Below are 13,264 nucleotides of genomic sequence, written 5' to 3'. Positions count from 1 at the left end.
GAGTGGAAACTTCCCAACTCCCTCTGACCTGACAGGAGGGTGAAAAGAGCAGGAATTTTTGCCATGGTACACAAACCTGGAGCCTGGGGCCGACAGCTGAAATCTTAGGGTTTGCCAAGGCTGCTCCTCCAGGACCTGCAGCACTCCACCCACTCTGGAGACCTGCAAGAAGACCTCACACCTTCCCGGTTAATGAGCCAACGAGAGGGGCCATCCCAGAGGCCTGTGTTCTCAGAGGAGACTGAAAGGTGGCAGGCCAAGGAAAGGGGCTGGTGGGGTTTCATGTGTAATAACCTCGCGAGGCAGATCACAGAGCTGGGGACGTTCAGAGCTGAATGGAATAAGGACCCCTTGCCCCATGCTGTTCAAACTTTTAAAAAGCTACAGGCCCTTCTTTTCAAATGAAATCCACAGCATTTTACTCCCCACTCCTTCCCCACAGTCACTGTCAGGCCCCGAGGAGGACCCACTAAACAGTGAGACCAGAGTGAAACCAGAGGGCAGGTGACCCTCACAGCTAGGTTTTGGTGTCCTGCTGAACATGATCAAGTTCACTGAGCATCGGCACCCAACAAGGCCACTCTGTGTCCGTGATGGCTCAAGACAAATCAAAACCACTTGGTAGCCATGGCCGAGAAAAGGCAAAATATGACCATTGCCACGGCCACAACAATAACCAAACACGCCTTTCTCCTGGCTGGAGGGTGACTGCTGCTTCTCTACCAATTACAGCTTCATTCAGCTTTCCTCCTTCTAGATCAGATTGATTGAGATGACCTATTATAGAATTAACCCTGCTTCCCAACAGAGCAGAGCCCCACTTCCTTAGGTCCTCCCCCAAATCACCTCACACAAGCTCAAATCCCATAAGTCCTTTCTCACACCCTACTACACAGAGCACCGCACTGTACCCATGGGGTCTGTTCCCCTCATTGCGATGAGTAATAAACCCAACTATTAGCTACAGATGAGCTCCTGGTGGTCTCCTGCAGGCACTGGCAGATGAATCTATCAAATACCCCCGCCACCTAACCCCTGCAAAGGTCAAAGACCGGCATCCATTATCTTCCTTTGCACATGAGGAAACTGAGGTCCACAGAGGCAACCAGACTCAAGGTCACAGAGTAGGGCGAATATATAATTTACCATTTAAATGGGATACCTCTGAGAATGAAAGGATGCACTACTAAGTGTGCATAAATCAGGACTGTCCTGAGCAGAGTGGGTGTGCGGTCTCCCCGTCACACAGTAAGATGGTAGAGGAGCCGGAACTGCAGCCAAAGCCCAAGCAAGTCTCACCATCTCTCTCCATGGCCCTGAGCCCTTGGTGCAACTTCCTGGGTAGGCCTCTCTCTGCTGGTGGGCCTGGCAGCCAGGCTCTTGGTTCTCTGGTAAGATCCAGGGAATGCCCTAGCATTGTGATTCAGGCACATACCACACGGCTGTCCCACGTGGTCACACCACGGTGTTTGGCATTCACTTTCTAGAGGGTGCCCGTGGTGCCCGCCAGGCACGATGCCTCATTTTTCCAGCCCAGAGAGGGAGCAGGTGGTTTTACATAAAAGAATTTGTAGGCGAATAAAGGTGGCCCCTTGAAACATTGAAAACTTTTTTATTTCAGCCATTCCTCCTGTTGCTGTTTCTGATGCAGGTCCCCCTTCTCCCCTGCCTTTGTAAACAGAATGCAGAGACATACTACACTTCACCCGGTCTAATAACTCGGGGCTATGAGTGGACATGTTATGGCGCAGGGGACGCGCCCAATGATGCCTTTCACTACTGAGGCTTTCACACTGGAAGTGGAATGTGTTCTGGGGGTGTACCCTCTGATCCAGCATAGGGGACATCCCTTTCCCACTTCCGAGTCCCCTAGCCTTGACCCAGAAGCCCAGCCTAGGTGACGGCCCCCGCCTTCCCAGATGGCCCAGAGTGCAACTTCTGAGTGTGTGGACCTAACTGAGGTAGTGCCACTGCCCCTTCCTCTGAAACTGCCACCGGGCCTGTGCTGGGACACAGAGGGACTTGGCAGAGATCGGCATACTACAAGCATTATTCTGTGATGCTACAATACAGTGGTATCTTCGGGGCCTGCTGAAAAAGGCCAAGCTATTTGCCCCTGCACTTGCTGGCCCCAGATGATTGAGTGGTTGTCACTCTGCTGCCTCTGGTGTGCCAATTTTTTACTTCTCTGCTCCCACCTCAGCTCCTGCTCTTCGCTCTGTCCCTAACTTAAAAAAAAACAAGCTCACTAAACTGTGAGCCCTTTGAAGGCAAGAGTTGTTATCAGTTTATGTCTCTTTCCCCCTAAAGATCCTGGCTTCGTGTCTGGCACACAGTAGATGCTCAGTAAATGCCACTTCAATCAAATTGCATTAAGCCAGGAAGCTTCATTTCACCCACAATCTTAACCCAATGCAGATGTATGCTGCAGAAATGGGAGTTACTCTGAGGGCTCTTCTCTTGGCTTTGTGGCTCCTATGCAGGCCATTTAGAGTTTTGAATGCCAGAGAGCAAAGCGACTAGGAGTCTAAGGTTTAGGGAAATGGGAGAGGGGAACGTTATCTGCAAAAATTTCCTGGGTTCTGGTCAGTCCACACACCTTCAATAACCTCTGATTCTGGCAACAAGAGATACCAAGGTGAGTAAAGCAAGAGTTCCAGCCTTGAGCAGACAGTTACGCCCCAGTGTTAAGTGTACAAACCTACAGATGGCACCGAGGAGCCAGGACCAACTTATTCCAGGAGGCAGTATCAGGAAAGGCTTTTAGAGAAGGGCTATCTGTTTAAGAGTTTGAAGGGTGAGCATATGTTTGCCAGGCAGACAAGGGAGCTTCCTGGCAGAGGAGACTGTGGGAAGGGCACGGGGCAGCAGGATGAGTGTGCGTGGTGGGGCATGGCCTGGGGACCGAGGAGCAGAGGGGCTAACCAGGGTGAAAGGAGATCAGCAGAGGTCAGTCATGGAAGGCTCTGGGTCCTGGAGTGATGGGAGCCACAGGAGGGATGTGAGCAGGAGAATGTGTTAGCTCTGGGTGAAGACGGATCACGCCAGCTACCAGGTGGACTACAAGACTCGACAGGAACAGGAACCCTGAGAGGCCTCCACAGAGGATCAGGGACCCAGGCATAGCACCAAGGAGCGCTCCTGTTCAGAGGCCAACTTTGAGGGGAGGAAAAAAAGGCCTTTGAGAGACCCAGCTGCTGCAAATCTTCTCCACAAATCACATTTCACCTTCAAAACTTTATCCCCCAAAAAATAACAATTGGGATAAGTGATGGTCCTTCGAAAGTAATCATGCCCTCCCTGTGTGTTTCTTTACAGTTCTCCAAGTGCTCCAGGATACACTGTTTCTTTGAACCACCATGCAATCCCGTTTTGCAGATAGGGAGATTGAGGCCTGGTGAGGTCACACAGGGCTAGCCATGCCAGGTTAGTGCCCGGGAAAGTTTCACATCAGCCCTGGGTGTCGGGCTCAAAGCCCAGTTCCTTGTCTGGAAGAGGGTCCCCAGGGCTGTCCGGCAGCCCATAGTAAAAATCTTCCTCCTCCTGCTCTGGCCCCTTGGCGCCTGTGTCCGAAGCTGCCTCCTCCTCTTTTGTCCTCGGGGACGGCTGCCAATAGCCGGGCAGGGCTGTGTCTCGCAACTGCCCCTCTGGAGGCATGTCCTCCAATGTGGGGTCATCTATCAGAGCAAAGTCGTGGAAGCGGTCCAGCCAGCACCTGCCGGCCCAGGGCTCCCGTGGCTGAGGACCAGGCTCTTCCGCCTCACATGGAGACGGGTTGGGGCTGTCGCCCTCACTGGAATCCACGTCCAGGTCATCTTGGAAGGAAGCCAAGGGCGCAGGACCCTGGGGACAGGCTGGGGGTCTGTAGGGGCAAAGCCAGAGAGGGCAAGGGTAACTCTGAGTCAGACTGGCTGAGTCCAAACCTCAGCCTCTAGCTGCAAAGCCAGGGGAGGTGAATTCACCTGTCTAGGCCTCGGTTTCCTCCCCTGTAAGGTAGGGGAAATAACAGTATTCACTCCTCTGGTGTCTCTGAGGTTTACGGCAGATCATGTGTGCAAAGCACTTTGCACAATGCCTGGCACATAGTAGCAGCTCAAGAAATGGGCTATTATCATGTCATTATCCAAACCAGGTCACTCCTCTGCTTCTTCAATCACTCAGGGGTCTCCTCTCGGCCATCAGCCCCCATCACACTGGGTGTCACTTTCTGTTCCTTCATCTGCCTCCCCGTTGGATTGGGAGTTCTTGCAAGGTGTGAGTCCTTAAGGCCTGGCAGGGAGTAGGTGCCCAGTAATGGTGGTAGGATGACTGAGTAAATAGATGAATGAGGAACCCAGTCCATAAACAACCGGGATGGAGTGGGGTGGGGTGGTGAGTGACCTGCTTAAAGTCATAGAGCGTATCTGTGGCAGTCCGGATGGATTTGAACTCAGGTCCTTTGGCTCTCTGCCCCTGGCTACTCATGACAAGCATTCAGACAGCACAGAGGCCTATGATATATGCCTGACATTTCATGCACTGTCGCAGTCTTCACAGCAATCCTCGGAGGATTGTGGGGAAACTGAGGCTCAGGGGGGTGAGAAACTTGCCAGATCTGCTGGGATTTGAACTCAGGCCCATCTGACTAAGACCAGACTCATGTGTCTGCTACGCCTGCTCCCTCTCAGGGTGTCCGCACCCCTACTGCCCTCTCTACTCCCAAATGAACCAAACTACCCCTCAGTGGCCTCCCTCCTCCTTCACCCCAGAAGTGGGCAGCATCCCCACTTCTGCGCTCTGCGCACTCACCCAGGCCTGCTCTGAGGTGGGATTCTTTCTCCCTCATCCTCATCCGAGCCCCTGTGGACAACCACGGCAGCCTCCATCCAGGCCTGAGCGACATGAGGGCCACTTTCTCTTCTATCACTGGCTTCCGGCTGCTGCCGTCCCAGCTCAGGGGCCAGCAGGGGGTGGGGGTCCTCACCGTAGCCCATGACCTTCATCTGGATGTGGCCAAAGTCGGGCAGGCTCTGGTCATAGGCGGCTTCCTCCCGCAGCCTGATATAGGGGGGCTGGGGGCTAGGTGGAGGCACGGCAGACAGCAAAGGAGAGAATGAGCAGGTGGGCAAAGAATCATTCAACAGACATCAGTGTTGTTCCCTGGTCCACCTGCTCTAGCCACTTGGTCTCCCCTGATCTCAAAGAGGCCTTTGGGGGTCATTACTGTACCTAATTCACAGATGAGGAGTCTGAGGCCCAGCAAGGTAAGGTAAGTGGCAGAGCTGAGCCCAGTGTTCCTTTCACCCTGGGTGTCCAAAGTTAACTCCAAAAACTTGACTGCAAAACGAAGAACAGTCACATTGACTAAGAGTTTGCTGGGTTCCAGACGGAGGCCTAAAGGCTTTGTGCTTATCGTCCCATTTATTCTGAACGCCTTGAGCAGAATGATCATTCCCTTTTTTCAGATGAAGAAATATCAGCGGTAATCATGTAGCTACTGAGTGCTACCAGGTTCCGTCGGGTAGCTCATCTAATCCTCACCGTAACTCTGAGAAATACTGGGGGAAACTGAGGCACAGAGGCTTTAGCTGACTTGCCCAGGTAACTCTGACACAAGGTGGCAGAAACGAGACTCCAGACATCACATTTTCTACTGCTCTCTGTGGTCCCTCTGGAAAGTGAGGTTCCCTTGCCCAGGGCTGGGGACTAACCAGGAAGAGCCCAGACTCAGGCTCTGTCACAGCAGCTCTCCCCATGTGACTAGTCCTGAGTCTGGCCCCCACTCCCACCCACGTTCTATCGCCTCATTCCCCTGGGACATTTGGTCACTCTGCGTGCCAAGAACAGAAAATACCATCACCACCTCCTTCCCCCAGCGAAGCAGAGAGAGTTCCAGAGCCCTGGCCACAGACCCTGGACCTGCGGCCTGGCCTTCTGAGCATGGAATCACAGCCTCTGGGGGCAGGGAGGAGTGCGGCTGGTCTCACCTCCTCTCCAGGGATGGAGTGCTCTCTGCCATGTCCTGGCAAGCCTCCAGGGCTTGTCACCTTCGGGGACAAAGGCAGGTCTGGTTGGGTCTGGTCTGTCATGGACTCCCCGTGAGATTTGGGGGTCGTGACTGCACTTCCTAAGCTTCAGTTTCCACGACCGTGTAAAGGGCTGGATACCCGACTCCTTCACAAGGTTTCCATGAGGACCGAAGGAGGCAACGGGTACAAAAGGCCTAATTTGGTCTCTGATACACAGGAAGTTCTTCTTACTAATGATGACAAACACTTACAGAGGGCCTACTAAGCACCAGGTTCTGGTCTTAGCGCTCGGCATACATTATCTCACTGAACCCTCCCTGAAGCCCCAGGAGGAGGGTACCATTAAGATCCCCATTTTACAGAGGGGACAAAAAGAGGTACATCACTTTCCCAAAGTCACACAGCCGGTAAGTGGCAGAGCCCCAGGTCTGTGCCATGGCCATCGCCATTTGGGATTTAGGGTCAAACCTGTTTTTGATTTCGTGTCTGCCATTAGTTCACGGTAAGACAGAACGAAGTCCCTGAGTCTCAATTTCCTCATCTGTAAAATGGGCATAATAATGCCTATCTCACAGAATCGAGAGTTCAGAACAATCCATGATTCCTCATAGTATGTTCTCAGTAAGTGGGGAAGCCAAGTCCACCCCTCCCAGCGCACTCCCTCTCTCTCCTCTGTAAGGGAAGACCGGCTCACTGCCCCACTGAGAGGCTCACCGCCCCTCCCCTCCAGCCCCTCCCAGCCCAGGAGAGCCAGGCACCTACCTCTTCTCAGCGATCAGCCCACTCTCCAGCAAGCCCAGCGACTTCCTTGGGGACAGGATGCCTTGGAAGTCAGAGTCAGCGGGGATGAAGGTGATCTGCAGGGCACAGGGGCAACAGCTTTTCTGTGGCTGCCTGCACACAGGCTTGGCTGCTGCTGCCCCAGAGCACAGGCCTAAACTCTCTACGACCTCTGCGAAAGAGACCGATCAGAGAGAGCCTCCCCTTCTGACAGGAGAGGGGCCTGCTCAGGGCCCAGCACCAGTACGTACGTGGATCTCCTGGCTCCTGCTCCCACCTGGCTCTACGTTCACCTGATAAACGTTTATCGAGCACCTGCTGTGTTCCAAGCACTCTTCTAGGCCCTAGAAGGCAGCAGGCAGTGAGACAAACACCCTTACCCTGGAGGAACTCACATCTTGTCATTTCCCTGTGTCCTCGGGCAGTGCCCAGAATGTGCCTGGCACAGAGTAAGCACTTCATCCACATCTGGTGAATGAGTGGAAAGCAGGTCATTGTCATGCATTTCTTGGCACAGAGGCTGTGGTGGGGACCAAGAAGTGTATAGCCAGGATTGTGCCCACGAGTCCCTATCTCTGAACTTTCAGGGGCCAAGAAGTCTCTGCAAGTGCAGCCGCATGGCGTGGGCACATAAAGGAAGGGGATGGGAGGGGGATCATGAAGAAAGCAGGGAGATGAGGCAGAAGGAGCCCCGCCTCTGCGGTCTGGGAGACTGGGAGAGAAAGCTTCCTCGGGCAGGTCATCTCCCCTCCCAGAGCCTCTCCGCGCTCCTGTGCAAAATGAGTTTGCCTCAAAGAGATGTTTGCAGCATCGTTCACAGTAGACAAGAGGTGGAAGGAACTAAATGTCCATACACAGATAAAATGTGAAGAAATAATCCAATCGCAAAAAGACCAATCTTGTATGATCCCACTGGTATGAGGCATCTAGAATAGTCCAATTCGTAGGGATGGAAAGTAGAATGGTGGTTGCCACATCCCGGAAGGAGCAGGATGAGGAGTTATTGTTTACTGGGTACAGAGTTTCATTTTTCATGATGAAAAGAGTTCTGGAGATCTGTTGCACAACAATGTGAATGTGATTAACACTATTGAACTGCACCCTCAAAAATGGTTAAGATGGTAAAATTTATGTTGTGCGTATTTTACAAGTTAAAAAATTACTGCTAGCGACGCCTATCTCCTGGAGTTGCTGTGAGGATTCCATGAGATACTATCTAAGGAATCCCCCAGCACAGTGCCTGACACATAGTAGCTGCTCAGTAAATTATAGTTTGATGCTACTGAAGTTTGATGCTACCTTCTCTGAGTCATGGTCTTTTCCAGTAAAATTTGTTTGATCAATATTTGATGAAACCCTGCTACATTATACCAGGTTCGTAGAGAGCAGTCCCTTTTCTCCTTTTCAGAGAACGCGATAAGTAAAAGACACTTGTCTACACCAGAAAAGGTTCGTTCTGCTGGGGAGAAAGGAATAATAATAACCCTAGGAGGGCAAGCTTCCCCCAAATGTCCGGACATAAGGCAGGGGCCTGGGTATCTTCCACACCCACTAAGGATGCTCTGTATTTGCCAGCTGGTTTTGTACTTCCTAGAATTTGTTCCTTCCTCTGCCTCATCACCTCATGGCCTGGTCACCATCCTCCTCCTCACCATCATCACCATTGTCACTATCGCCACCACCATCATCACCTCCATCAACATCATCACCATCACCATCACCACCACCATCCTCATCATCATCATTGCTATTGTGAAAAGCCTGGAGGAGAAGGAAAGACAGAGAAGCACCTTAGAATACAAGTCCTTTTCAGAGAGTGAGACAGGCAGAGTCGAAGCTGGGGAGGGGAGATCAGAACATGAAAATCCCAGAACAGCAGCAAGGGGTTCAGCTTTTATCTAGAAGCAGCAGGAGCCCTGAAGGAGTTCCCAGTATGAGAGTGCACAGGCAGATTTGCATTTAGACAAATCCCTCCAAAGAGAAAGAGCAGAAGGAACAAGAAAGGGCCATGGGGAGAACAATCCATTAGCTGCCAATCAGGGGCCTGATCCTGGGCTCCAGCTGAGCAGGCAGGAGTGGGGAATGGGGGATCTGTGGGCCGAAGCAGAAGCTGAACAGGGGGAGACCCTGCTTTCCCTGCCAATCTTTCCCTTTCTCCCAGCCGTCCACCCCAATCTTAGCTAATGGGCGCAGCAGCCCTGACTGCCCCACCTACTAGACTTGCCCCAATTCCTCCTCCCCTCTCAAGCCTGAGGCCCAGCTGGCCACCAGATCTGACCAAGTCTACTTCAGATCTTCAGCGAGATAAGTAGATGGAAGTGGCAATGCCACGTCCAGCCACAAACGGGTATTGTATGTTTGACGAACTGGAAATGTCTTCTCAGTTCCTACAGTCTTGGGTTTAAATTCTGCCTTAGTCTGGGAAACCATCATCTCTCACCTGGACCAAAGGAAGAGCCTCCCCTACAGGTCTGGTGGACTCTGAACCTTCCCTTTCCGACACCCCCAGATGTCAGCCTGATAACTTCTTTGAACTGCAAAGCTGATCTGGTCCCTCTCTTGTCCCATCAACTAAAGGATAAGATGCAAATTCCCTAGCATGGCATCTCAGGCCCAGAGATGCTGAGCCCTTAACTCTTTCTCCCTGACCTTCCTTCTCCACCTCTGACCCCTAGCAGCCATGCTGACCCCGCTGCCTTGCTCTTTTACTTCGTGTCTTTGATCATGCTGTTCCTTCTGCCTGGAATGTCTTTCTTAACTTCTCTGTCTGGTAAACTTCTATTTGGCCCACAAAACTCAGCCCATCTTCTCTGTAAAGTCTACTCCCTCCTCATCAGGCGGAAAATTGTCTTCCCTGCAAGATCTCCAGCCCCTCAAAGATGGGGATAGTTTAATTCAGTTGGTGTTGGCCAACTTTTACCCCCTATATCTTAATTAATTGATTCTAGTCCCTTATATTTATATTTCTTTCAATCCAGGAAATTTCCATTTGCCAGGCACTGAGAGGAAGGGGAGGATCCTGAGGAGTGGGGTGGGCAAAGCATTTGCTGAGGGCTCCCATGGATGGCCCGGACACCAAAGAAACAGTATGAGAGATGGGTCCTCCCCTTCTAGCGCACCTCCCTGGGTTAGAACGCACTTCCCTCCCTCCCTTAGTGTGCTGTCTGTAACACCCACACGGGCCCACACCTGCATGCACACACACAGAGAAGCCGCCCAATGCCACAAACACTAGTCCTGAGAATAATGCCTTCAAAACACCTCTGTGCCAGGCATGATGCCGGGTTCCCCGACACAAGACCCCACTGGTTCCTCTCACTCGGCCGCAAGGCTCAGGACGTGGGACGACTCCCTCTGCCAAGGACACAGAAACGGGGCAAGAGCAAGGAGGGATTTGAATCTGGGCTTGTTGGACACCAAAACGTGCTTCCACCCTGCCATACTGCCTCCAGAGCACAGGAGCACGTGAATCTATCAACAGTTACTCATTAATACACAGCAATATTCCCTCTTCCCCTCTCTCTCCCTCATCCCCCACTGCCACCCAGTCGCTCTGCCCACCTCGCGAGAACCAGCTCTTGGTAAGAAAGAGAGCAAGAAAGACACCCCTCCCTGTGCCCCCCACTGTTCCCTTGCCTTCCCCCATGGTCCAGCCTCCTTCGCTGGGAAAAGGAGGATAATGAAGTGAGTGGCTCGCCTGAAGGCCCTCCTCTCTCTATGACCTCTGCTCAGGGCATTTTACAGAGGAGAGTTGACTGTAAACTGCTAGGTAAATGACTACAAACCAGCCAGGACCGCCCTAGCACCACACATTCTGACAGCCCGAAGTTGACCCATGGAGGGGGCAGGGCTGGGTAGAGCTGGGCCCAGGTTCCCAGGAGCCTCCTCTCTTCTCTCCTGACCCCCTCCCTGCACCACCCCCGCAGCAGAGCACCCAGGCTGGAGGTGACGAAGGGGTTGCAGGTGGTGGGGACTGCCTGGGCGGATGTCACAATCAGGAAGATTCTCAGATGCACCCCCTTTCCCACCCCTTTTCCTGACTCTTACATCGTACAGATGAGGAAACTGAGGCTCGGAGAGAGAAGGGGCTTGACCTAAATCTCCCAAGAAGTTAGAGGCAGAGCTCAGGTTAAAATCCATGCTTCTCTTTCTGTTTCCCTGGGTCTGTCTGATCAGCTGTGTGACTTTAGAAAAGCCAGGCAACCTCTCTGGGCACTAAATGCTCACAGCTCCTGACACACCCATTCCACAGGGCTGCCGGAAGGACCAATAACAGTAAGGGTGGCAGCCCTTCACCTAAATATAATACTCAACGGTTTATAAAACATTCCTACATCCCATCTCTGTTCATAATAACTGTGAGCTGGGAGAAATAGGTACTTGGGGCCCTAGTTTGCAGATGTGAGAAACTGAGAGTCAGAGAGGCAAAGATCACACAGAGTTTGGGACAGAGCAGGAGCTAAAACTCAGACCTCCCAAATCAGTGCTCTTCTCATCACTAAGTCACTCAGAAGGTTAGGAGTACATTGAAACTCTGAAGGATCAAGCACTGACTAACCCATGCCATCAGATTATACCTGACCCACCCAGAACTCTTAGTAGCTCTGGGACACAGGGATAGCCCTCTGAGGTGGAGAGTTATGCCTTATGTCACACACATGTGAGCTCTGATCCCAATTCTGACTCAGGAGCTGTGAGACCTCACCTTTCTTAGCCTTGAGCTTCTCCACTATAAAATGGAACTATAGAGGTACCAAAAACTCTGGATGAGGACTGAGCTGCACCATGAATGCAGCAGTGCCTGGCAGGTGCCAAGCTCTCATTAACTTTGGTTTATGCACACAAAGATCATGTGTTGGGTTTTACTCTGTCTCCCTCATTGTGCCTATTTCAGGGCTCCAGACCAGGGGCTTCTGATCAATCCTTATAAGGAAGAGAGGGATGGATGGAGTGATGGAGGGACAGAGAGGTGGATGGATGGATGGATGGATGGATGATCAGGAAAGTGGAGAGAAGATAAGAGGAGTGAAAATCGGGAGAATGAAAAGAGATTGAAGGATGGGGCAGGCGCAGCGTATGCCTAGAATAGAGGCACAGACTGGCCTTCGTGGTCCCTCGTCCCCAGACCTTGGCCCCAAGCCAACCCGCCACCTCACCCCACTGCCTACCTTGGGGTAGCATTGGCACATGCTCCAGATGATGCCCCCGATCACCATGACGCTGCCCATGGCATAGAAGGTGCCGTAGATCTGGGGTCGGTCATGGCTCATGAGGAATGTGCCAAGGGCCAGCAGGAAGAACCCCAGCACAATGAAGCCGATGCGGAAGGTCTTCTCATCCGTCATGGCGACTCAGCCAGGCCTCGGTCCGTGCCCTGCCCGCGAAGGGGCACCTGCCACCCGCGTGGGCACTCACACACCTCACACTGGGATCACTGCAAATCTGAGCTTAAAGTTAGAGGGAGAGAAGGCTCCCTCAGGTCCAGCCGCAGCTCCTGGACCCACAGGTTCACCAGGCTGCAGGAGCCACGCTTGGATGGCTTCTGCCCCCACCAGCCACCTTCTCTCCCTCTCACCTTTCCACTGGGCCCAGCTGGAGTGTGTGTGTGACTCTGAATGAGGGAGAAGAAAGGAAGGAGAGGGGGAGGTTACAGGGGCTGGGCCCCAGCCAAGCCTTTGACATCACCTCATTTGCCTGTGTGGGGCTGAGCTGGGTGGACAGGCAGACCCACACCGTCCAGCCATGGGAAGCCTGGTACAATGTTGCAGCCAAAACACATCAGAATGCCACTGGAGGATTCCAGGCTCCCATGGGCTGGCATTTTGAAATCCTGAAGCATTCTAGACTCATCAAGGTCATGTGTCCATAAGGGGTTCAGGAACAATAGCCCATATTCACTGGATGGTGGCTGCATGCATGGTACTGTTCTAAACATGTTACAGGTATTATTCATTTAAGGGGAACCCCGGGAGGTAGGCACTACTGCCTCACTTTATAAATGAGGACACTGAGGCACAGACAAGTCACTTGCCCAAGGTCACTCATCTAGAAATGGTGCAGCAGATGGGATTTGTACCTAGAGGTCATGTCCCTAGCCAACGTGTGATACTCCCTAACTATAGCAGGATGGTTAAGAACGTGGGCTCTGGGGACTAGGCAGACTGCTTGGGCTTGAGTTCTGGCTCCTGTATCGTGGGGCAGGGTGGCCTTGATCATGTTACCTCCTTGTGCCTCAGTTTTCCTCTTCTGTAAAATGGGAATAACGATAGCATCTCCCAGGACAGAGCTGTCTGCAGGCCTGGCCTTCCTGGGTTCCTCTGTTCCCTTCTCATACTTCATGAGCTGCCCCCTGGAAAAGCTCTGGTGTCTTAATGCTCCTGTAGGATGTGAATGACTGACAGCGATTTCCTTGCCTCCTAATCTAGGAAGATGATTTAATCCTAAGAATGACATTGTAGAATTCCAGTTTTGGGGAT

General features: G+C 52.4%; 1 protein-coding gene across 1 annotated transcript; it reads right to left on the bottom strand.

The window, feature by feature from the left end:
• Positions 1 to 2,189: 2,189 nt before the first annotated feature.
• On the bottom strand, positions 2,190 to 12,168 carry BSND (barttin CLCNK type accessory subunit beta). The gene is made up of 4 exons (XM_039883202.1): positions 11,957 to 12,168; positions 6,771 to 6,865; positions 4,789 to 5,058; positions 2,190 to 3,862 (listed from the first exon to the last, which is right to left on the bottom strand). The coding sequence occupies exons 1-4, from the start codon at positions 12,131 to 12,133 to the stop codon at positions 3,451 to 3,453; spliced, it is 954 nt and encodes a 317-aa protein (XP_039739136.1). The 5' UTR covers positions 12,134 to 12,168; the 3' UTR covers positions 2,190 to 3,450.
• Positions 12,169 to 13,264: the final 1,096 nt, after the last annotated feature.

This window comes from Pteropus medius, unplaced genomic scaffold (assembly GCF_902729225.1).
Source record: "Pteropus medius unplaced genomic scaffold, Ma_sr-lr_union100, whole genome shotgun sequence".
Lineage (NCBI taxonomy): Eukaryota > Metazoa > Chordata > Mammalia > Chiroptera > Pteropodidae > Pteropus > Pteropus medius.
Note: the sequence above shows the minus strand (reverse complement) of the source record. Positions and strands in the feature narration are given on the sequence as shown.

Bases quoted from the DNA above. Each gene is read 5' to 3' on its own strand.
- BSND (XM_039883202.1), bottom strand. From the start codon at position 12,133: ATGACGGATGAGAAGACCTTCCGCATCGGCTTCATTGTGCTGGGGTTC. The intron at 6,866-11,956 runs GTAGGCAGTGGG...TGTGCCCTGCAG, and splicing joins TGTGCCAATGCTACCCCAAG to ATCACCTTCATCCCCGCTGA. The intron at 5,059-6,770 runs GTAGGTGCCTGG...GCCTCCACCTAG, and splicing joins GGGCTGATCGCTGAGAAGAG to CCCCCAGCCCCCCTATATCA.